Source organism: Nerophis ophidion, linkage group LG15 (assembly GCF_033978795.1).
Source record: "Nerophis ophidion isolate RoL-2023_Sa linkage group LG15, RoL_Noph_v1.0, whole genome shotgun sequence".
NCBI classification, from domain to species: Eukaryota; Metazoa; Chordata; class Actinopteri; order Syngnathiformes; family Syngnathidae; genus Nerophis; species Nerophis ophidion.
The window spans coordinates 17753349-17780371 of record NC_084625.1 but is presented as its reverse complement, the minus strand read 5'-3'; the positions used below and the strand labels follow the sequence as shown (position 1 = coordinate 17780371).

The window sequence follows — 27023 nt, the reverse complement described above, 5'->3', positions numbered from 1 at the left end:
TGGAACGTTTCTGCAACATTTGAGCTCTTTCAAGTCACAAGGCGTGATTGCACTACAATTTACAATCAATATTAGCAGAAGATAAACGCTGACAAATGACTTTTTGACGCAAAAGCAGACAAATTCTACACACGTTTGTTGCAGTAGTATGCAAAGCTGAGGATACTGAGCTTCATGTGATAAACAAAAGTCATCAGGATGAAATAACTGACCTTTGACCTGTTTCAAATCTGGCGATGTTGGCTTTTCATTGAGCTAAATCAAACTTTCTCATGTATTCATGTTTTACTCCCCATACAGTATTTCCACAGAGCTCTAAATAAAGCCATCAGGTGAGTCTTTAAACGCACCACTTGGCTCCTCCACCAATGCCTGCCTAAAAGGTTAAAACTGACGTGGGATCAGTTGGTTTAGTAGCTACACATTGTCAGTGTCAGTGACAGAGGTCGAAAAAAGAAGACGTCAGACGTCACATTGAGCGCTGGCGAAGCGTCCTCAGTGGCAAATGGCCAGGAGGAGGCGCTTGAAGTCGCCGCTGCACTCGTCTTTCAGCGCGTCCTTCAGGGACACGTCGTACTTCTCCAGGTACAAGTCCTTGATGGTCTCCAGGTCATACTGTAAATAAGAAGAAGACAGTAAGACACATTTCACCAAGCTTCTTTGCATTATTGTTACCATTATATTCATTGTAATCTTTATTTTTAATAGTAGTATTTTCTTATTTGCTTTTTATAACATTTAATAACAATAATACAAATAATATCTTAGGATGAGAAATCAGGGAATGTTGTAAAATTATAATAAAAAAAAAATTCCTTCAATTTAGATATTATTATTATTATAAATACATTAGCAAATATTTGTATATTTTAACATTAGCATTTTTTTGTAATTGAATTATATTATACTGTATTATAACATAAATAAAATATTAATTTACTTTTCTTAAACATATATTTGATATTTGAAAATATAGTTTATAATACAAACCTAGATAGACCTGTTAAAATATTCACAATTCTTACAGGAATATTTTTGTAATGTTCATATTATTATTCAACATTAGAGTAAATTTAATATATTTAAAAATGTGCCTTTTTATGACAAATATATTTATGTGTTTTTTAAACGTAACTTAATTATATTATATCAAAATATAATAATTATATAGTACACTAAATTATGTTTCTTAAAATATATGAACGTATTTAATATTTAAAAATAATAATAATGTCAAAGAACTTAAAAGAATAGTTACAATTTTTAGAGGAATATTCCCCCCAACTTCATATCATTATTATAAACATTATAATAACACATATTTGTATTTATTTTAAATAACCATTTGTATAACAATTATATTGTATTTATATGTTTTAAATAGATTTTTATGTCATGTACAAAATATTTAAACATTTTTGAAGTATATTTTTCCAAAGTTTATATTATAACATAACAACAAATATTTGTTTTATTTCCAAATGACATTTTTTTAGACAATTATATTTAATTATATCTGCATGTATACATTTTAATTATTATTCACATAAACATAAATAATCCTTAAAAAAGCATCTTCTTCAGTGTACATTAGTTTTTTCTTTGGTCTTTTGTTAGATTTATTAAGGGAAAAAAATATATCCCTGTTTAAACACAAAGGTATATAAAAGTACTGAATATTAATGTCATCTAATTATTTAGCAAATATTCAAAAGTTTTTTAAACCGGTTAAAATGTTACCATTGCTGTTATATATTTTTTACCATGAAATGATTAACTTGGACCCCGTTGAAAAACTTTTTCGGGTGTTACCATTCAGTGGTCAATTGTACGGAATATGTACAGAACTGTGCAATTTAGTAATAAAATTTTCAATCAATCAATCAAAGGATTTCTAGATTTTTTTCATGACATTTTAATTTGGATTTTCCCCAAAACGTAAGGAGAACCTCCTTAGAAGAACACATGGCTACCATGGTAAGAAATATCAGGAAGTTGTAGCCATACCGACCTACATTACGACAATATATCGGTGGAGGAAATAAAATATAACAGTATCACCTCAGAGCGGACCACGATGATGCGAATGAGCGTGTCCTCGTCAGTCCCCGCCCCTTTCATGGCGTCGTTAAGACGTCTGGCGAAGTACAGCTGTGGGTTCTTGGCGACTCTCACTGCATGAAAGATCTTCAGTCATTTGGTTTCTCACACACCTGACCTGTGACGCCTGCGTTAAACCCACCGAGAGCGATGTAGCATCTCTTTAAGGTGCCCGAAGTCTCATTTTCGATGGCGTCCAGGATTTCGGTGCCGGACAACTGTAGCGACAGAAAAGATCAGGAAGTGGGCACACCGGTCTTGACTATTATAAAACTCACCTGCTCGTAGATCTTAAAGGTAGCTTGAAGCTGCAGGTAGTTCCTGGAGGCCAGGATGTAGCTAAAGGTGGACTCGTCTGTCCCGAATCGGCCCTCGCCAGCCTGAATCGCGTATATACAATGTTATACATAAATATTATATTCCACGCACATTTCCATGACGACAACTACTACTGAGAAGGTACCTCAAAAAGACAGGTGGCGTCCTCCTCCGCCAGAGCCTCATCCACCTGGTAGCTCTCGTCTCTGTTGCCCTGCAACACCAAGATGTGTTAACAAAACACAAGTACGTACTGGTTGGCACGGTGTTCAAATTGCGGCCCAAAGGCGTATTTGCCGCCCACAGCTATTTTTTTAAAGGCCCGTAGCACATTTTACAAATACCATTTGAAAAAATCATTAAAACTGAAATACAAGAGCAAACAGGTGAAATGTAACGAAAAAACTTGAAATCCTACTAATTTAAGCTGCCATGAAAGCTGATTTTTTTTTTTAAGCTCTCATTCTCAAAAGATAATAATAAATCAAAATCAATGTTGTTATCAATTATTGAGCTATCCAAGGCTCCAATTACATCAAATCCCAAAAATCAATTTCGAAATATTATTTGGGGAAAATATTGCATACTTTTTGTGTTTGTCTTGCAAAAAACGTTTACGTTGACAAAAAGGGCATAAAAAAAAACTAACATAAAAAATAATAAAAATGTACAACCGATGGATGGATCTGAAGTTGATCGAAAGACTTAAGTGTTATAAAAAAGGTTTTCGTGGGATTTTTTTTTAACTGTCATTGCTCAAAAAATAACTATAAATTAAAATCAATGTTGTTATGAGCTATTGACCTATTTAAGCCCCCATTACTTCACATCAAATATACCACTTTGAAATTTTTGGGGGAGAAAATATTGCATATTTGGTGTTTTTGCCATAAAAAATAAGGTTTTGACAAAAGGGGCATTCAACATCAATTAAAATACAACTACTTTATAGCGACAGCTAGACTTGAAATTGATCTAGAAATTCAAATGTAATATAACACAATTAAATTTTTTTTTATATTGCTTAGTGTTTTTAACATTTTTATGACTGAGACCCTTCTGGGTTCCCGAGACCAAACTTGAGGTGAACCCTGTTGGTTAAAAAAACTATATGGGTTGTACCTGTATAGCGCTTTTCTACCCCTTTTTAAGGAGCCCAAAGCGCTTTGACAGTATTTCCAGATTCACACACACACATTCACACACTGATGGCGGTTGAAAATTAAAATGATCAAAATGGCCCCCACATGCTTTGATTTCTCAGTGTGCGGCCATCAGTGGAAGAAGTTTGGACACCCCTGACTTACAGTAAAGGGTGTGGAGGGTTGCTATGGCAACAATAACATACCTCCAGAAGAGCCATGAGCAGGTTCCGGACATCGCCGCTGGTGTCGCCCTCAATGTCGGCGTCTAGGTCACGCTCGTGCACTGAAAAGGTGATGCAATCATGGCCACAATATTAGGTACAGGACTTCTGAAAATATACAGCTGCCGGGTACGTGGTCTACTGAAGTGATGGGTCGAAAAACATTGGGTGTGGCTGTAGGCAACCTTCTGGTGTAGTTTTTATTAAGTCCACAAGATGGCTGTTTGTGAAGCACCATGAACGAACAAGCATCCAACAGGTTTATTTTGCTCTGCATGCGCTTTAAAGTCTTGCTACTCAGCTTTTGGTGTGAAAGTCATGCATGTTACACTTTGTTGTATTGTTGTTTACAATCAACTCAGCAGTACTATTAATACTGACTGAGCACTTTGCTTCTTACTGCTATTACAACCCTGGTTCTGTCGCTTGCTGTGTTGTGCAACATACTTGTTATTAGGGTTAGGGTACTTTTCACAATACCAATTTTGTGGACTTTTCTTGGTGTTCATGTGGTTAAACATGCATTATTTTTCTAACATATTTTTTCTCATTAAACTTTGAGCTGATAATGACATCTGTGATGTCCAGTTGTTACAGTATATGTGGATTTCTTACACCTCTGAGTATCTTTTGCAAGTATTAGTTTAGGATACACTGCAAAAACTGATATCACTTAAGATTAAATATCTCAAATAAAGGTAATATTTTCTTATTTTCTGTTTGATAAGATAATTATTTTCACTAAGCAGATTTTATGTTAGAGTGTTTTACTTGTTTTAAGGGTTTTGGTCCTAAATGATCTCAGTAAAATATTACAGCTTGTTGCTGAGATTTTATGACCTATATTGAGTAAAACGTGCTTGGAACTAGAATATCAACTGTTCCAAAGCTTTGTTATCAACACTCACAAGTATAAAAGTACTTTTTTAAAGTAATAATTTCTTATTTCAAGCATGAAAAAAAAAATCATGACTTTGACACAATTGTGTCTCATATAAAAACAGATGACACCCAAATGGACTTTACTGTTTTATTTTCAATGAAACAACAGAAAATACGTACTCATATAGTAGTACAGTTGTTATTCGTGAGAATGTACTTATTTTAAGGTATTTTTGGATTCTGTGAGGTTAGTTAATTTTACTTGTTTTGGAAAGTTTTGACAAGCCAAATTGTCTTGTTCTATTGGCAGATAATTTTGCTTAGTTCAAATAAAATACCCCTCATTTTTGTATTTTTTTTTTCTTGTGTTTGAATACTGACTTTTTGCAGAGTAGACTTTTACTTATCCCACAATGCAAAAATTACATTGTTGCAGTTCAGGTTTTTACATACAGGAGCAGAAGTAAAATATGCAGTATTAAATACTGCATATTATCATGCATAAATAAAGTATTTCACACCACGAAAGACATCACAGTAATGACATAATAATTATAATAATATAAAAAAATAATAATAATTCACCCCTATACGATATCATGCCCTAATACCCTACTGTGCAATACTACCCTTCGAGTGCAATACGTCCGACACTGATTGTTATTTATTACTTCGGTACTCTTGTCTTGTTCTGTATATTGTACAGTATTTTGTATTTCTATAGTGTTTTGTATATTGAACAGGATTGCTTATTATTTTTATTGGATAGTAGCCTGTTTATTTCAATTGTTAGTTTTTCCTTTATTACCTCTTGTGTTATTTATTTCACCCCATATTTGTTCCCACTACCGCACCTTAAATTGGAGTCTTTAATCTCGTTATATGCAAATATAATGACAATAAAGTCCATTCTATTCTATTCTATTCTATTCTATAAGTACGTTGTAAAGCAGGGGTCGGGAACCTTTTTGGCTGAGAGAGCCATGAAAGTCATATAATATTTTTAACACTGAATACAACTGTCAGGTTCAAACACTGACGACATCTATTAAACAGACAAGAAGCAAGGAATTAAACAGAGACTGTCAGGTTCAAACACTGATGACATCTATTAAACAGACAAGAGCAAGGAATTAAACAGAGACAGGATTCAATTTAGCTCAATGAGGAGAAACGCGTAGACCTGTACCCTTGTTCAGTGTCGTCCCACGCTCTGACAAGAGAATTCTACGCCTCCTCTTTTATTTGGACTTTCCCTGATTACAACAACTAAACGTGTGCATCTCTTATTCTTTTTAATAACATTGTTGTTCTAAAGCTAACCAATAACAAATAAAATACTTTTTACCATTTACGCGACTTCTTGAACAGGTGCGGTAGAAACGGATGGATGGATTCAAATGCATGAGAATGTTTTATACTTTGAACGTTATTTTTAACACTGTGATTACCAGCGGAATTATTAATTACTTATCGTGTTAAGCAACATTAGCTAAGATTTATCTGAGAGCCAGATGCAGTCATCAAAAAAGCCACATCTGGCTCGAGAGCCATAGGTTTTCCTACCCCTGTTGTAAAGTCTTGTGGCTGTGGGTAGAAAGGACCTGTGGTAGTACTCCTTCTTGCACTGGATGTAGTCTGTAGGCAGTTGCAATTCCAAGACATATTGCTGTCGCCAGGAAGTAGTCTTTGCCATTAAGTTGATCCAATATAATGTTACGCTCTACATTGGGTTTAAACAGTGAGTATTGTACTTATTACACACCAGTTATTTCATTGTAACATGCATCTTAGTTGTAGTTTTAATGACCAAAATCGGAGGCGTTGAAATCACCATGTAAAATGGCTACTGCTAATCAGTAGCATGTGCAAGCCAAAGCCACTGTAAATTACCATCGGGCTAAGTGGGACTCGACTGTACGTTCAAGCATTTTCAATTGTTGGCATGGAAAATTGCAACATTTAGCCGAGTTTGCTCTGAATGCTGCTTGAATGCTTGTTGACACGCCAAGTGTTTGAGTCGGTGCCAAGTCTGCACCCGGACAGGACGTCGCATGCCATAAAGGTATCTTTGTTTGATTTGATGTGAATCGATACCCGGTGGTACTGACTGAATTCAAACGATGCGTTTGAAAGTACCAACATCGGTACCCGTCCCTACTTGCTCATGAATAATCAATCATGTGGTCAAACAGAGCTATGCTTTCTTTGCACTTTGACATGATAAAAGTTAAAAAATTTACGTGACAAAGAGTGTTTTGTGTGTTTTAAGGGCAGCACATAGATCAGCTATTGAAATAAAACACAAGGAAATGTAAATCAGTAACCAAAAAAATTATTATTCTACCTTGAAAGTAGCATTCCTTGAACATGGCAATGTCCTGAGGAAAAAAAGAGACCATGTAATAACATTAATAGTCATAAAGACAAGTTGGATTTTCAAATATGTGCCACTGACCGCGTTGGTGGCGGTGCAGAGGATCTCCACAAGCACGTCCTCGTCGGTGCCCGCCCCCTTCATGGCCCTCCTTAGCTCCTTTACGGCGTAAATGATGGGCGGGTCCAGCATGGCCAGGATGGCCTTCTCGAATTTGCCCGACAGCTCGCGCTTTAGCACGTCCACCAGCTCCTAGCAGAAAACAAACCATCAATGAGATGAAGATTCCTGATGAAGATGCGATATATGGAGGACGATACTTGACCTAAGTATAAATAAATAAATGTAGAAAAAATACTGGAATAAATCAATCAATATACAATTAAATGCATAGGATAAATGAATAAAAACTGGCTGGTAAATTAATTGGGGTTTATATAACTAAATGTCTTAAATTTACCTGACAAAAGTATAAATAAATGAATTAATTTATGAATGAATACTAGAATAAATACATCTAATATTTGATGAATAAATAAAACAATTAATAAATAAATAAAAACTGGTATATAGATGGGACATAAATAATGTCTTGAATTTAGACCTACATTTATTTATTTCAACATTTATTTATTTATACCTTTATTTATTCCCACATCTATTTATTCCCTTGACTTGATTAACGTGGACAAGTTGAAAAACTTATTCGGGTGTTACCATTTAGTGATCAATTGTACGGAATATGTGCTGAACTGTAAAATCTACTAATAAAAGTTTCAATCAATCAATCAAATCTTTATATTTCTACACATTGGTTTAGCTCTACATTTATTTATTCCCACATATGTATGTTTCTACATTTATCTATTATCATTATTATTTATTTTATTTCTTAGTCCCTCCTACCTCATTCGCATACACACACAAAAATGTATGAATACATAAATGTGGAAATTAGTAAATTTATACATGTAGATATCAATACATGTGTAAATAAGCAAATGTAGCTATAAATAAATGTGTAAATATATGCATGTATGCATAAGTAAGTGTGTGAATAATTACATTCATTAAAAAAATACATCTATAAATGAATTCAACATATTTATGTCTAATTTATTTACCCATTTTTAATCATTTATTTTATTAATCGTTTCATTGATTATTTATTTTATTATTTATTTATGCATTTATCTATACTTTTGTCAGGTATTGTCCTCCATAAAGATTAGCGGTACTGTACACTCACGTCGTCATACTTGTCACAGTACGCCTGTTTGATTTCCTGACGCTGATCTGAGCTGCGGTTGGCCAAGATATCGATGATGGCCTGCTCATCGGTTCCTGCAAAGCACACCCAGAAACATCATCATATTGCAGTGGTTGTACCAACGTGGACTTGCTGTAACTCACCCAGTCCTTTGCAGGCTTTGCGGATGGCCTTGATGTCGGCGAGGACGTCAAAATCCTCGTAGGGCACGATGGTGGGCTGCAGGCGGCAACAACACTCATTGTTATTACAACTCTTTTTTATTATCATCATGTCTTTGCACCCACCCATACACCCACCACCACCGCAAGAAACATTTTGCAACCGGGAATAGCATGCTTTTATTTTGAAGGCCGGACTTTACAGGCCGATTTTTTACGCGTTTTGCCGAGCAGACAAGAAGATGTTCTTCTCTGGCTGTAACATTGTGGATATTTTTTCATGAAAGTTCAAATATGGGAAAGAAGGGTGAACAAAAGTAAGGTTCTGTGGTAAAACAAGTATGAGCAGTGGACAGCGTACCAAGCAAACATATTTGTGCCCGGGAATCAAACCTTTCACCCGAAAAAACTGTATTTATCTTATGTGAGTGGCCCTAGTGTGTGAATTTGAATGTGAATGTTGTCTGTCTATCTGTATTGGCCCTGTGATGAGGTGGCGACGTGTCAAGGGTGTACCCCGCCTTCCAGCCAAAAGGGACAAGCGGTAGAAAATGGATGGATGGAGCGTAGTGGCTCTACCTAATGGTGAAGTTGGTACATTACAGTTAACACTTGGACAAAAAAGTGCGGGTGTCCCTCTACAATTTTTTAACCCCAAACAGAATACCAAAATTGGAGCCTTGGAGCCATTATTATTATAAATTATAAGTACTTACCAACCTAAAGTCATGCATATGTACTGTATTTTTAACCATAATTTTTTTCCCACGCTTTGAACCCTGGGACTTATAAAACGGCGCAGCTATCCATCCATCCTATTTCTACCGCTTATTCCCTTTGGGGCCGCTGCAGGCGCTGGTGCCTATCTCAGCTACAATCGGGCGGAAGGCGTTTACACCCTGGACAAGTCGCCACCCATCGCAGGGCCAACACAGATAGACAGACAACTTTCACACACTGGGGCCAATTTAGTGTTGCCAATCAACCTATCCCCAGGTGCATGTCTTTGGAGGTGGGAGGAAGCTGGAGTACCCGAAGGGAACCCACGCAGTCACTGGGAGAACATGCAAACTCCTCACAGAAAGATCCCGAGCCCGGGATTGAACCCAGAACTACTCAGGACCTTCGTATTGTGAGGCAGACGCATTAACCCCTCTTTCACCGTGCTGCCCACGGCGCAGCTAATGTATGGATTTTTCTTATATTTTTTTATAATGTTGGAGCCTTGAGTGTTGGCCGATACTGGCATTAATCCTAACAAAATGATTTTATATTTTGTAGTGTGGATTGTTCAAAAACTGTCTTCTTATTTCTTATTTATGCTTTAGAAGTGGAGTGTTGATTTGCTTATTGGCGAACACCTGGTGGTTACAATAATTAATTGACTTATAAGCACATGACACAGTAAGTTGAATAAGCGGACACTTTTGTTACTGGACATTTTCTAACACGCCTTCTGCCTTGGAGACTTTGTATGTGTAAGTAATATGTAACTATAATTATGCGACACTTGGTCATATTGACAAATGTGCTGCTTTCGACTTCAATATGTACGCATTACATATGTCTAACGTGTGTGCTATTGTATGCTTGGCTGTTGTGTAGCTGCAATCTCCTTGTAACCTGTAGCCTACCATGTTTACCTTGTGAAAATGACTTGACTAAAATAGAAGAACCAAGTTCAAAGTTGAGTTTTGAGTTTAAGTTTATTCGGAACTTTATTTGTACTTATGTAATTATTTCCCCGTATTTCTACACAGTAACTCAGATATGGTAACACTAGAGAGCAGTAGAGAGTATGAAGCGATTGTTGGTCTAGATCAGGGGTCGGCAACCCAAAATGTTGAAAGAGCCATATTGGACCAACAATACAAAAACAAATCTGTCTGGAGCCGCAAAAAATTAAAAGCCATATCACATACAGATAGTGTGTCATGAGATATAAATTGAATTATGAGGACTTAAAGGAAACTAAATGAGCTCAAATATAGCTACAAATGGGGCATAATGATGCAATATGTACATATAGTGAGCCTACATAGCACGTTAGCATCGATTAGCTTGCAGTCATGCAGTGACCAAATATGTTGGATTAGCACTACACACAAGTCAATAACATCAACAAAACTCACCTTTGTGCATTCAAGCACAACGTTAAAAGTTTGGTGGACAAAATGAGACGGAAAAAGAAGTGGCATAAAACACGTCCTAGAAAGTTGTACATTTAAACAAACTACGGTGAGTTCAAGGACCGAAAATTAGTAGGACAAAACGGCGCTTGCCAAATACTCGAATCAGTGAAGCATGTTTAATACAAACAGTGTGCTTTATAACAATTAGGGAGGTTTGTGTCATGTTTGTCCTCCTACAGAAACCATATTAAGACAAAAAAATATATGTTTTCACCTCATCTTTTTCCAGTTTTCATTTATTTTTGAAAAAGCTCCAGAGAGCCACTAGGGCGGCGCTAAAGGGCCTCATGCGGTTCCAGAGCCGCGTGTTGCCGACCCCCGGTCTAGAACATGTTTTGCTATATTCATTATGGACATTTATTAAGTTGTGTACTGATTGGAGGACATTTTAATAGCTAACTGGCAGTGCAGCTTTGCACAAAAAATGTGTGACATTGGAGCTTATATCAGGCATTTTAGATGCAAGCCGATATCATCCGATATTTTTTTTTTTTTTTTTTTTTTTTTACTGATACAGGACTGGTTACTGATATCAATCTCGGATTGGCACACCCCTACTTTTTAGCTCATGTTGAGATCTCACGCACTGCTTTAAACACACATACGTGAATATGTAGTGTAGTTTAGGTACAGAATAAACAGAAAGTTAAGACGTTTTGTATTGCGTAACTACTTCGGAATCACTGCAATAAAAGATTGAAAATGTGTCAAAACAAGCACTCCTACTGTGTGGCCTGTGCTATTATTTTTCCTCACAAATGTGTAAACCCCCACCAGTCAGACTGGTTTGAAATTTCTCACACAGCTCTACAAGACAACAAGTGATGGGCAGTAACAAGCACCATGTAGCGAAGCTACGGAGCTTAACTACATTTCCCAGTAGCTTGGCTACTTTTTTAACAATTTTTTTTTTCCCTGTAGCTTAGCTACTTTTAGAGACATGTAGCTAGGCAGCTTAAATCACAGCTACAAGCTACAAAGAGTGAAAATGGACTGCGTATACAGTTCAAAAAGAAAGTATGGAGAAAATCCAATGACCTGGATGAATGAGAACTTCCATACAAACGAAGAATAAACATGATGATTGATTAGATTAGATTAGATCAGGGGTGCCCATTACGTCGATCGCGAGCTACCAGTCGACCGCGGGGGGTGTGTCAGTCGATCTCCAGCCAGGCTTTTTAAAAAAATTGACCTAAAAATTAGTGATCATCAATCTTCACCAAGACGTCACTTAAATGACATTCACGGTACCGGAGGGTCTTATGAGATGACGCTGGCTGCTGCAAGATCATTATTATGAAAATATGACCGAGAGGAAGGCGAGAAACACTTTTTATTTCAACAGACTCTCGCGCCGTACCTTCCGTCAAAACTCTAAAGGCCGACAGCACATTTCCTATCTTCACAATAAAAGCCCTGCTTCATGCTGCCTGCGCTAACTAAATACAGAGTCTCGGAAAGCTGGCGTGCACATCACTTGTGCGCAGGCAGCATGAAGCAGGGCTTTTATTGTGAAGATAGGAAATGTGCAGTCGGCCTTTAGTTTTGACGGAAGGTACGGCGCGAGAGTCTGTTGAAATAAAAAGTGTTTCTCGCCTTCCTCTCGGTCATTTTTTCATAATAATGAACTGGCAGCAGCCAGCGTCATCTCACAAGACCCTCGGGTGCCGTGAATGTCAATCAAGCAAGCTACGGAATTTGCCGCCAATGTTTTTCTTGTAAAGTGTATGGAAGCTGGATGAATTAGATGCCAAAAACCAACCACTTTCATGTGGTATTGTACAGAAAGGACAACTTTTTTTCTCCTCCATTTGAAAATGTGGGCGTTATCATCTTTACTGTCTGATTCCAATCAATGCAAGTCATCAGAATCAGGTAATACACCAACTTATATTCTTGACTTTGTGAAAGAAAGACATCTATATGTGTTACACATGCTTGTATTATCATTAAACACATTTAACTTGTTTACAAAAATGTCTCTTTCATAAATAAATAAATATAAATGATATATATAAATGAGGTAGATCCCCTCGAGTTGATCAATTGAAAAGTAGCTCGCCTGCAGAAAAAGTGTGGGCACCCCTGGATTAAATAGTACTTTATTTATTCCGTCAGGAGAGTTCCTTCAGGAAAATTAAAATTTTCAGCACAATCCCATTCAAGATCAGACAAACATTACAGGGAGACAGAACGGGATCGCTGACGGGTCTGCCGGCTTCCAGCGCCCCTTACAAAAAAGATGATTGTTGATTTTTGTATGATGAGTCACAATTGGCTAAGGTTAGGGCGAAACATTATGAACTGGCCAATCAGAGGAAAGGCAAGGCGGGTCATTAGAACGAGTAAGCAAAATCATAACAGAGGGATTTTCCAGAATTATCCTAGTAAATGTGTCTAATAACATCTGAATCGCTCCAACTGCCCTCGTCTTTTTTTCTTCTAGTCCTTCACTCTCACTATCCTCATCCACAAATCTTTCATCCTCGCTCAAATTAATGGGGAAATTGTCGCTTTCTCGGTCAAAATCGCTCTAGATGCTGGTGGCCATGATTGTAAACAATGTGTGGATGTGAGGAGCTCTACAACCAGTGACATCACGCGCACATCGTCTGCTACTTCCGGTACAGGCAAGGCTTTTTTATTAGCGACCAAAAGTTGCGAATTTTATCGTCGATGTTCTCTACTAAATCCTTTCAGCAAAAATATGGCAATATCGCGAAATGATCAAGTATGACACATAGAATGGACCTGCTATCCCTGTTTAAATAAGAAAATCTCATTTCAGTAGGCTTTTAATTCAATTATCGAGCATGGCTGCAGCAGGCTCAATGATGACAAGCATGCAGGGGCCAGCTGGAGAGATCACAAAGCTCTGGGGGAAGAATTGGAGGCCCATTTTTAAGTTTTAAACAAACATCAGTAGTGGACAAAGTGCACACTTGTTGCATGCGGCGGGGGGGGGGAAGCCCACCACTCAATCCCACAATGAGACCCGATTGAATTTAACGACATTTTGCAGGATATTCCCTTGAAATCCCATCTTTCGTGCAACATCAATGGAGCTTTTCAGGTCTTTTATCACACGACCGTGAATGCACCACGACCCCTCCCCCATGTAACGGAGCCGAGATGAATTCCGCAGAGGCCCGGTGCTGCACCCCCACTACCGTCCACCGTCACAGTCAAACCGAGATTACACAACACTGAAATCAATTGCGATTAAGTGGTAAAAAAAAATAGCACTAATAATGTATTGTCATGCTTAATTAAAACAAATATATATGCAAAAAAAATGATGATTGCAAATGTACGCATCTACTCGATGACCTCGTCACGCAAGAATCTCGTTCTCGTGATGGGATCGGAACCTGTTAATGTGAAAGATTTAAGACCAGAACCGACACCGACCTGGCAGTTTCCCATGACTGGACCTCTTCAATCCGGCTGCTGGTGCTGGTACTAAAGAGGCGGGGTGTTGGTCTCCGGGATACTTTTTCGTCGTCCAGCCCGGATCCGTGCAAAGGGAGCGTGTGACGTCACCACGGACCGCTACCTCGCTGCGGTAGAAGCTGCCAATATTTACACTAAAATATCGTATCATTTATTCAACATACTGTGGTCTCGTTACTTTTTTTCTACAGTAACCATATTTCAAGCAGTAAATAAGTTTAATTTAGTAAGAAATCCAGTTGTGTAAACTGCGGGTACATTGTCCTCTAGTGGCCAATCGCACTAACTACACATTATCTGATATAGATAAAGTATTTTTTAAATTTATTAGAGTGATAGATAAGGCAAACACGATAAATTATTGATAGTTATTATATAGCTCTATTTCATAGTAAAAATATTAGAAACAGTAATCAATATCAATCAATCAATCAATGTTTACTTATATAGCCCTAAATCACTAGTGTCTCAATAAAGTAAAGGTCTTGTACCGGGATTGTTTAGTCATGTGACTTGTTTTCATGTTGAAACCAACCCCTTGGCCAATATTGATCATTTAAACATCGCTTTGTCTGTGCTTTAATCTAATTTAATTTAATTAAATAATCAATAGCCCCCCCCCCCCATAAACACGCTACTCCACAGCTATCAATTTATTTAGATGTTATTTCTCTATGACGCGGCGAGTGCTTCAGATTACGTTTTATTTTGTCAATCTGTATTAGTAAAGCCGATTCCTAAATTTGAAACTCAAAGATAATTTAAGTCAGGGGTGTCAAACATAAGGCCTGTGGGCCGGATCAGGGCCGCGAACAGGTTTTATCCGGCCCGCGGGATGATTTTGCTAAGTATTAAAATGAGCCGAAATTTTGTAATGAAAAAAAATGCTGTTCTAAATGTGTCCACTAGATGTCACAATAGCAATTATTTGTATCTTTGTAGATTATAAATGGATAGATAGGTATATAGTACTTCATTGATTCCTTCAGGAGAGTTCCTTCTGCTACATATGTAAACAAATAAATAAACCACATTATGTTAGTGCACCAGCTGAGGAAAATGAGCAAAATACATAAATATCATCTTGTAATTTAATTTTTATGTACTTTTTTTTTTTTGATAGATTTAAATTTAACACCAATGAGTTGACTGATGAACATTATCACACAATTTATTCAGAAATTATAAATAATGACAAATAAAGGTAGAATACTACTAACCACAACATGTACGTGTACAAAACAACAACATTATAATTTTTGCATTTTCAAAATGTGCTTGCTCTAATTTAAACAAAGAAAACAATCTGAAGTTGTCTTTATTTTTAAGTTATTGTGCCGTGATTTTACCAGTCCGGCTCACTGGGGAGCAGATTTTTCTCCACGTGGCCCCCCAACTAATATGTGTTTTGACACCCCTGATTTAAGTGATGACGTTTCACTGGTTTGAAGGGGGACGTCGCCCTCTGGTGGCCATACGACTGAATGCAGAGGGTGTGCATTTATATATAAACACCACTGGAGGGCGTGCTAAGCTGCTGTTTGCTCATAAACAGATTGAATATCTACATATAGTGTGTGAATGTGAGTGTGAAGGTTGTCTGTCTATCTGTGTTGGCCCTGCGATGAGGTAGCGACTTGTCCAGGGTGTACCCCGCCTTCCGCCCGATTGTAGCTGAGATAGGCGCCAGCGCCCCCCGCGACCCCAAAAGGGAATAAGCGGTAGGAAATGGATGGATGGATGGATATATACACAGTGGGGCAAAAAAGTATTTAGTCAGCCACCGATTGTGCAAGTTCTCCCACTTAAAATGATGACAAAGGTCTGTAATTGCCCTCAGAGGTACACTTCAACTGTGAGAGACAGAATGTGAAAAAAAAATCCAGGAATTCACATTGTAGGAATTTTAAAGAATTTATTTGTAAATTATGGTGGAAAATAAGTATTTGGTCACTTCAAACAAGGAAGATCTCTGGCTTTCACAGACCTGTAACTTCTTCTTTAAAAAGCTCTTCTGTCCTCCACTCGTTACCTGTATTAATGGCACTTGTTTGAACTCGTTATCTGTATAAAAGACACCTGTCCACAGCCTCAAACAGTCGGACTCCAAACTCCACTTTTGCCAAGACCAAAGAGCTGTCGAAGGACACCAGGAAAATAATTGTGGACCTGCACCAGACTGGGAAGAGTGAATCTACAATAGGCAAGCAGCTTGGTGTGGAAAAAATCAACTGTGGGAGCAATTATCAGAAAATGGAAGACATATAAGACCACTGATAATCTCCCGATCTGGGGCTCCACGCAAGATCTCATCCCGTGGGGTCAAAATGATCATGAGAACTGTGAGCAAAAATCCCAGAACCACACGGGGGGACCTGGTAAATGACCTGCAGAGAGCTGGGACCAAAGTAACAAAGGTTACCATCAGTAACACACTACGCCGACAGGGAATCAAATCCTGCAGTGCCAGACGTGTCCACCTGCTTAAGCCAGTGCATGTCCAGGCCCGTCTGAAGTTTGCCAGAGACCACAAGGGAGAATGTCATGTGGTCAGATGAAACCAAAACAGAACTTTTTGGTATAAACTCAACTCGTCGTGTTTGAAGGAAGAATACTGAGTTGCATCCCAAGAACACCAAACCTACTGTGAAGCATGGGGGTGGAAACATCATGCTTTGGGGCTGTTTTTCTGCTAAGGGGACTGGACGATTGATCCGTGTTAAGGAAAGAATGAATGGGGCCATGTATCGTGAGATTTTGAGCCAAAACCTCCTTCCATCAGTGAGAGCTTTGAATGGTCGACCAAATACTTATTTTCCACCATAATTTACAAATAAATTCTTCAAAATTCCTACAATGTGAATTCCTGGATTTTTTTTCACATTCTGTCTCTCACAGTTGAAGTGTACCTAAGATGAACATTACAGACCTCTGTCATCATTTTAAGTGGGAGAACTTGCACAATCGGTGGCTGACTAAATACTTTTTTGCCCCACTGTATACACTATACATATATAATACATTTATAGATATATTGATATACATCGTATTAGCTACAGAATGTAATCAGAATAATCTTTAATAGGGTGGCTATCTGATACAGCTCTTGTATTGGACCGCCCCTTATTGACTTATAGCGTATGAATCAGCTGACTTTAAGTGCACTTTGCCTCCATCCAGCAGCTGCATGCAAGCAGAAAAAACAGTTAGCATGTTGCTATAATTGGCTGATGAAGGTTGCTGACGTCAAACACCTTCTTCTTTGACTGGAACACTTTATCCGTGTAAGTGACTCACTGCCAGGCGTCCTGGCCTTGGGCTTTGTGTCTTGTTTGTATTGTATATATAGTGGGGAGTGAGTCAAACATTGCACAGTGTGCAATCAAAATGCACTGAAGAAGAGTGTCCCCTTGATCCCCCCACACACATGCATACACACACGTACACACACGTTGCCCTTTTTGGAGGTGCATAAGTCTTTACTCACTATCACAATTATAAGGCGGCATCTCACAAATTAAGAATAAATTATGCTAAAATTAAAGAGAAAATTATTTTTTTAAATGAAAGAAAACTACAGTATAATTAAATATTGCAGCATCTCATAACTAAATGGATAATATTCATATTAGAACACAATATACTAAAATTAATAGAAAACCTTTGTTGAATTGGAAAAAAAAACACTACACAAAAGTATATTAATGCATAATATTATTTTTTTTATATTTTACAACACATTTTTTGCCAACATTTATAATGAAAAGTTTATTAAATGTAAGGAAAACTACACTAAATCGATCAATAAACTGCTTTTTATCTAACAAATTGTTCTCAGGGTAATTTGTATTTGATTTTTCAATGTGTATTTTACTTCTATTTTTAAATGTTAAAACACTAAATTGGCCCTCGTGTGTGAGTGTGAATGTTGTCTGTCTATCTGTGTTGGCCCTGTGATGAGGTGGCGACTTGTCCAGGTTGTAGCCCACCCTCTGCCCGATTGTAGCTGAGATAGGTTCCAGCACTCCTCGCGACCCTTCACGGAATAAGTGGTAGTAAATGGATGGATTTTTTCAGTCTGTCCTTTTCCTCTATTTCTTTGTGGTGTTCAGCCCTTTGTTTTTCAACTGTGGTTGTTTTTAAAGGGCTTTATAAATAAAGTTGGTATGGTATGGTATGGCACATTGTAACGTAACGTGTATTTGGTGTTCCATCCATCCATTTAATACCGCTTGTCCCTTTTGGGGTCGCGGTGGATGCTGGAGCCTATCTCAGCTGCATTCGAGTGGAAGGCGGAGTACACCCTGGACAAGTCGCAAACTCGCCGCAGGACCAACAAAGATAGACAGACAACATTCACACTCACACACGAGGGACCATTTAGTATTACCTACAACCCATTTATCATTTTATTTATTTACTAATTGGTCCGAATAAGCGGTAGAAAATGGATGGATGGATGGTCCCTCCCCAGGTGCATGTCTTTGGAGGTGGGAGGAAGCCGGAGTACCCGGAGGGAACCCACACAGTCACGGGGAGAACATGCAAACTCCACACAGAATGACCCTGAACCCGGGATTGATCCCAGGACTGCTCTGTATTGTGAGGCACATGCACTAACCCCCATTAAACCGTGCTGCCCGTATTTGGTGTTATCTTATAATATTTAATCATTATCCAATATATTTTCAAAATAAATGTGTTCAACTGCCAACAAAGGTGCAGGAAATGCAATGCATCGTTGTAAATAATATGAAAGCAATCTCCATGCTAAGGGTGCATAAAATACACAATAAGGCGGTGGTTCTCAAATGGGGGTACGCGTACCCCTGGGGGTACTTGAAGGTATGCCAAGGGGTACGTGAGATTTTTTAGAAATACTCTAAAAATAGCAACAATTCAAAAATCCTTTATAAATCCATCCATCCGTTTTCTACCGCTTATACCCTTTGGGATCGCGGGGGGCGCTGGTGCCTATCTCAGCTACAATCGGGCGGAAGGCGGTGTACGTCCTGGACAAGTCGCCACCTCATCGCAGGGCCAACACAGATAGACAGACAACATTCACACTCACATTCACACACTAGGGACCATTTAGTTTTGCTAATATTTATTGAATAATACTTCAACAAAATATGAATGTAAGTTCATGAACTGTGAAAAGAAATGCAACAATGCAATATTCAGTGTTGACAACTAGATTTTTTTTTTGGACATGTTCCATGAATATTGATGTTTAAGATTTATTTATTTTTTGGGAGAAATGTTTACAATTAAGTTATGAATCCAGATGGATCTCTATTACAATCCCCAAAGAGGGCACTTTAAGTTGATGATTACTTCTATGTGTAGAAATCTTCATTTATAATTGAATCACTTGTTTATTTTTCAACAAATTTTTAGTTATTTTTTATACCTTTTTTTCCAAATAGTTCAAGAAAGACCACCACAAATTAGCAATTTTTTGCACTGTTATACAATTTAATAAATCAGAAACTGATGACATATTTTACTTCTTTATCTCTTTTTTCAACCAAAAATGCTTTGCTCTAATTAGGGGGTACTTGAATTAAAAAAATGTTCACAGGGGGCACATCACTGAAAAAAGGTTGAGAACCACTGCCTTTTTGAATTGGAAAAAAAGATATATAAATAACTAAAAATGTGTTGAAAAATAAACAAGTGATTAAATTGTAAATAGAGATTTATACACATATAAGTAATCATGAACTTAAAGTGCCCTCTTTGGGGATTGTAATAGAGATCCATCTGGATTCATGAACTTCATTCTAAACATTTCTTCACAAAAAAGAAACCTTTAACATCAATATTTATTGAACATGTCCACAAAAAATCTAGCTGTCAACACTGAATATTGCATTGTTGCATTTCTTTTCACCGTTTAGAAACTTACATTCATATTTTGTTGAAGTATTATTCAATAAATATGTTTGTACTAAGGATTTTTGAATTGTTGCTATTTTTAGAATATTTAAAAAAAATCTCACGTACCCCTTGGCATACCTTCAAGTACCTCCAGGGGTACGCGTACCCCCATTTGAGAACCACTGCAATAAGGTATTGTACCGTGCAACTTGGCTCATCGCACAATTATTGCACGGGTGCTGATTTTAACCATGTCATTTATGCAAGGTAGCTGCAGGGTCAAAACATTTTAGCCTCTGCTGGCTGACACACTTTTTAGTGCTTACAAAACACTGAACTTTCCCACCGGGCGCCCCTTGTCTTTGTGACTCAACACACGCGCACACACACACGCACACTAAATGAAAGAGGGGTGAGTCACTACTGGTGTGTGTGTGTGTGTGTGTGTGTGTGTGTGTGTGTGTGTGTGTGTGTGTGCGTGTGTGTGCAACCTCCGTGCGCCAGCATCCAACAGCTGAAGGATATAAATATGAGCAGACATGTAGGCTGTACCGTGAAGGACTACAAAGATGTCCGCCGCCACTGCAGTCAATGTCACACACTACAAGAAAGACATAAAAAAAAGGTGGTTAATATCAATCCAAGTGCGTTAAATTCTAATAAATGTCTTATCCTTGGTCACTTCCCTGAAGAAGCAGCGGACGTATTGATCTTGTGGATTCTCAAAAAGGCTCCAGAGGCGCTAACTGAAATCAATGCTAACGTCCTTTAGCGCACGCTGCCATGTTGTTCTGAAATGAGGTTGGTTATTATCTTTTATGGAATTACAGGCTGTAACCGCCTCTTTTCTTTGTCCTTCTTCCCATTTTGAGCACGAGTGGCCGACTGCGCTCCATCAAAGTGGAGGACAGAAATGTAATAGGGTGTTAGCGTGAAACGCTAGCAGAGCATGGAACAGCGCTAATGCTGCATTCAAGACCGCGGGACAATTTAGAACAGAGCTGTCCAAACTTTTTTCAGTAAAATATTGAAGGATGCTGGGGGCCACTTTGACACATTATGTAGATTAGAGGCCTACTGAAATGAGATTTTCTTATTGAAACGGAGATAGCAGGTCCATTCTATGTGTCATACTTGGTCATTTCGCGATATTGCTATATTTTTGCTGAAAGGATTTAGTAGGGAACATTGACGATAAAGTTTGCAACTTTTGGTTGCTAATAAAAAAGCCTTGTCTTTACCGGAAGTAGAAGACGATGTGCGCGTGACGTCACGGGTTGTATAGCTCCTCACATCCTCACATTGTTTACAATCATAGCCAGCAGCAGCTAGAGCTATTCGGGCCGAGAAAGCAACAATTTCCCCATTAATTTGAGCGAGGATGAAAGATTCGTGGATGAGGAAATCTAGAGTGAAGGACTAGGAAGAAAAAAAAAAAAGGCGATTGCAGTGGGAGCGATTCAGATGTTATTAGACACATTTACTCGGATTATTCTGGAAAATCTCTTATCTGCCTATTGTGTTAGTGTTTTAGTGAGATAAAAAATAGTACCTGATAGTCGGAGGAGTGTGGCCACAGGTACGTGTGTTGACCCAGTGTCTCTGAGGGAAGTCACTCAGCTGGAAGCTCCGCTGAGGTTGCCGTAAAGAGAAAACTTATCACCAAAATTTTCTCACCGAAAACTGCCGGTCTACATGTGGTCAGGATCGATGTTCGCTTGACCGCTCTGATCCATAGTAAAGCTTCACCTTTGGGAATTTTAAACAAGGAAACACTGTGTTTGCGTGGCTAAAGGCTAAAAGTTTCCCACTTCCATCTTTCTACTTTGACTTCTCCATTATTAATTGAACAAATTGCAAAAGATTCAGCAACAGAGATGTCCAGAATACTGCTTAATTATACGATTTCAGCAGACTACTTATAGCTTGGATCGGGCTGGAAAACAATGTCCGCTACAACCTGAAACGTCAAACGCACGCCTCATCATACGAGACATCATACCGCGATGTTTTCAACACGACACTTGGAGGGAACTTAAAAATTGCAATTTAGTAAACTAAAAAGGCCGTATTGGCATGTGTTGCAATGTTAATATTTCATCATTGATATATAAACTATCAGACTGCGTGGTGGGTAGTAGTGGGTTTCAGTAGGCCTTTAAAGATACTAAGACCATTGCAATACAAGTCAGTCAATATACGCTAAAATATCTAAACACAGCATCCATAGCTTTGATTGATAGAAACTTTTATTAGTAGAATGCGCAGTATAGTACATATTCTGTACAATTAACCACTAAATGGTAACACCCGAATAAGTTTTTCAACTTGTTTAAGTCGGGGTCCACGTAAATCAATTCATGGTACTTGGAGCTTAGCTTTATGTTAACGGTTACGCGGCCTGTTCGTCATTATTTTGCACTAAATTCTAGATTTTACTAACATTTTCAACTGTTAAAATGGCTCAATGAACCAAAAATACCAATACTACAGTGGTATTGGCCACTAGAGGAGGCCAAAAAGATCAGACCGCTTTATTGAGTGTAATTCTAGCATGCTTTGCAGCCGATGCTTTAGGCCAGGGGTCCCCAAACTAGGGCCCGTGGGCTGGATCAGGCCCGCCAGCGTCCAGAATCTGGCCCACAGGAAGTTCCAAGTTAAAAAAAAAGAAAAAAAAAGTTGTAATTTTTATTTTTTTATCTTATTTTTTAAAAATCTATCCTTTCTAATCCATTTTCTACCGCTTGTTGCTCTCGGTGTCCCCTGGACGCTCAGGCAAATAATATTGTCTAAAAATGCATTTTTCCATCGATAATATGACATCATGTATATATATATACTGTTTATGTCTATATATATACATATATATATATATATATATATATATATATATATATATATATATATATATATATATATATATATACTGTTTATGTCTATATATACACACATATATATATACACTGTATATATGTATATAGATGTATATATACATATATACATAAGTATATATATATATACTGTATATATGTGTATGTATATACACATATATTTTATATATGTGTATGTATATACACATATATTGTATATATATACACACACAAATATATATATATATATATATATATATATATATATATATATATATATATATATATATATACATAAATAGGCTGTACTTGTATAGCGCTTTTCTACCTTCAAGGTACTCAAAGCACTTTGATACTACTTCCACATTTACCCATTCACACACACATTCACACACTGATGGAGGGAGCTGCCATGAAAGGCGCTAACCAGCACCCATCAGTAGCAAGGGTGAAGTGATGGGACAACGGACGTGACGAGGTTGGTACTAGGCGGGGATTGAACCAGGGACCCACGGGTTGCGCACGGCCACTCCTCCACTACGCCACGCCATCCCTATATATATATATATATATATATATATATATATATATATATATATATATATATATATACATATATATACACATATATACACATATATATATACATACATACATATATATCTATACATACATACATATACATACATACATACATACATACATATATATATATATATATATACATACATATACACACACATTAAAAGCCAGTAATTTCCAGGAGTTATCTCATCTTCTGCATAGCCTCTGATTTACTAATGGTTTCCAATGTTGTAAAAATGTGTAGAATAAATATTACATTTCAACATTTCTGTCAACAAATATTTGCTACAGTCTGCGACACATAGTCATTTTGATAGTAGGCTATTATATCTAATATAGACACTTACTGTACATCATGTGCTGCTTTCATTACAACACTTTTATAAAGCTTTTCATTTTTTGCGGCTCCAGGCAGATTCGTTTTTTGTATTTTTAGTCCAATATGGCTCTTTCAACGTTCTGGGTTGCCGACACCTGATCTAGTGGTACGCCCTAGAATCACTGGATTTGTTATTAAATGTTTTATTTTCCTGTATTCAAACACAGTGTTACTGTTCAGACTGTGTGTAATGTAACATTGGCCAAAAATATTAAGTATAAACTCTGCCTCGTTTTTAATTAATACTTAGGCCTACAATGCTACAACTGTATTTTAATGTTGGTCATTACAGTGGTAGTTGGATAGCTAAGTATTTTCTGAGGTGGTACTTTGTGAAAAAAGTTGAAAAAATACTGTACCAGCTTATTGTAGTCGTCGGCCATGTTTTTTGAGGTACTTAAAGGGGAACATTATCACAATTTCAGAAGGGTTAAAACCAATAAAAATCAGTTCCCGGTGGCTTATTTTATTTTTCAAAGTTTTTTCAGAATTTTACCATTCATGGAATATCCCGAAAAAAGGCTTTAAAATGCCTGACTTTCGCTAGCTGTGAAGCCACTGTCCATTTTCCTGTGACGTCATCCAGTGATGCCAATACAAACAACATGGCGGATATAGTGACATTAGCTCGGATTCACACTCGGATTTCAGCGGCTTAAGCGATTGAACAGATTACGCATGTATTGAAACGGATGGTTGGAGTATGGAGGCAGATAGCGAAAACGAAATTGAAGAAGAAACTGAAGGTATTGAGCAAATAGCTATTGACGCTATTCGGCGATCGCCTTCTAACCAACGATTGAGTGTCGCAGGATATCCATACATCTCTGTGCCATGTCTGCCTTAGCATCGCCGGTAAAATTTGCAGGAGCAACTTAAATCCGTCGATTGGTAAGTGTTTGTTTGGCATTAAAAGTGGGTGGAAGGAAAGGCTGGATGCAAATATAGCCACAAATGTACATACAGCTATCCTATATAGCATGTTAGCATCGATTAGCTGGCAGTCATGCCTCGACCAAATATGTCTGATTAGCACATAAGTCAATAACATCAACAAAACTCACCTTTGGGATTTCGTTGACTTTATCGTTGGAAATGCATCTGCAGGATATCCATACATCTCTGTACCATGTCTGCCTTAGCATCGCCGGTGAAATGTGCAGACCAAACGATCGGGACTTTCGCATCTTGTGACACTGGAGCAACTTAAATCTGTCGATTGGTAAGTGTTTGTTTGGCATTAAATGTGGGTGGATGGAAAGGCTGGATGCAAATATAGATACAAATGTACATACAGCTAGCCTAAATACCATGTTAGCATCGATTAGCATACCGTGCTAATCGATGCCCACTCCACGTAAGTCAACTTGAATCCGTCCCTGATCGTGTTGTTACACCCTCCGACAACACACTGACGAGGCATGATGTCACCAAGGTACGGAAAACAGTCGAAAAAACTAAAAATAACAGAGCCGATTTGACTTGGTGTTTGTAATGTGTTTGAGAAAATGGCGGATTGACTACCTATGTGACGTCACGTTGTGTTGTCATCGCTCCGAGTGCAAATAATAGAAAGGCGTTTAATTCGCCAAAATTCACCCATTTAGAGTTCGGAAATCAGAAAAAGAAATATGGTCTTTTTTCTGCAACATCAAGGTATATATTGACGCTTACATAGGTCTGGTGATAATGTTCCCCTTTAATTGTTAGTTTTGTTGGTTTTCAGAGGCAATTTCTCCTTCCTTTGTAATGTTAGTTCCTTTAAGGTGAAAGCCTGAGACATTTTATTTTTGGCACATCTTTTTTTATATTTTGCTCCTTTTCTTGGTCTGCGTCCAAAGCAAGCAGCTGTAAAAGGATTTCGGGACGCTGGCCAAGACACTTTAAAGTGGCGGTGACACGCGAAGCTTTTAAGGCTGCACGAGGAGAAAGTGGAGGTCGGGGTGCAGGCACATACTTTTCATAGAAATATTTATTGCAGAGGAGGTATCTTTTATGTACATGCTATCACAATGTAACACAATAGAAATCTACCAAATATATGGATGCTATAAGCTTTGTCATAGAGCAATACAGTGGCTTAAAGAGACACAATCACTCACTATACAACTTGTAACAGTCCATTACATCTTTTTTTTCTTTATCTTTTTTTTTTTCTCGTTTGTTCTATCGAGGGCAGTGAAACATCGGTCCGACTAATTTCTGGAATTCATGCAGAAGCCACAAGATTTACGACGTTACAGCATTGAATAGTAGTAGTAGTAGTAGTAGTAGTAGTAGTAATAGTAGTAATAGGAGGGGTAGTAGCAAAGGTTTGATTGACAGCACGGTTCTGAGGTCTGATTGGTGGACGAGGAGTGTCAGTGATTGGTGGACAGAGGACGACGCAAACATTGTGGGACACGTCCATGGTGTAAAAATAGAAAACATTGCAGTATTATTATGGTCTGTCATGCTCAACTAGGAATGTCATGAGCCAAAGAGATGTTTGTTTTTCGAGGTGCCAAAATTAAATAAATAAAAAGCCAATAAAATATGAAGGAATGGATTCAAATGTGAAAACCTATTAAAACTGACAAATTGTGAGCTCCTTGATAGTGATAAAATCTTTAGTAATTATACTTTTTAGTAGATTCATTAAGGGTGCTGAAAAACATCGATTCTTATTTCGATTTTAAACCAATTCAATATTTAAAAAAAAAAAATCAATTAAAAAAAAAAATACAAACAAAAAAAAAAAAAAACGTTTTTTTTTAAGAATACATTAAAAAAAAAAATCTTCGCTATTGAAACCTGTAGCCTGTTTTGGAAGGTTGTATTATAATTTGTATTTTGTCAAAATAGCCATTTTCATTTATTGTGATTCTAAATGGATTTCAAAAATGGATTTTCAAAAATCAGTTAGTAGTAGTGAATTGGGGGGGGAAAAAAAAAAAAAGTATATATATATATATATATATATATATATATATATATATATATATATATATATATATATATATATATATATACACCTTATTTCCTTGAATTGCCACCGGGGCGCTAATTAATTTAAAACCTCTTCTCACTCTTGCGCTTACCAAAGGCATGCGGTAAAAGTAAGCATGCGCTAATTATTTTAAAACCTCTTCTCACTCCGGCACTTACCAAAGGTATGCAGTAAAAATTTGAGTGTGATGTA

At 37.5% G+C, this 27023-nt stretch overlaps 1 protein-coding gene across 2 annotated transcripts; it reads right to left on the bottom strand.

Moving 5' to 3' along the window:
- Positions 1 to 44: 44 nt before the first annotated feature.
- On the bottom strand, positions 45 to 14242 carry anxa13 (annexin A13). Of its 2 annotated transcripts, none has more exons than XM_061921588.1 (11): positions 14081 to 14242; positions 8457 to 8532; positions 8293 to 8387; positions 7125 to 7295; positions 7014 to 7047; positions 3767 to 3846; positions 2564 to 2632; positions 2379 to 2480; positions 2243 to 2318; positions 2062 to 2174; positions 45 to 615 (listed from the first exon to the last, which is right to left on the bottom strand). In XM_061921588.1, the coding sequence occupies exons 1-11, from the start codon at positions 14093 to 14095 to the stop codon at positions 496 to 498; spliced, it is 951 nt and encodes a 316-aa protein (XP_061777572.1). In that variant the 5' UTR covers positions 14096 to 14242; the 3' UTR covers positions 45 to 495. The 2 variants fall into 2 exon arrangements, with proteins under 2 accessions (XP_061777572.1, XP_061777573.1); XM_061921589.1 differs by having other exon boundaries at positions 7125 to 7292.
- Positions 14243 to 27023: the final 12781 nt, after the last annotated feature.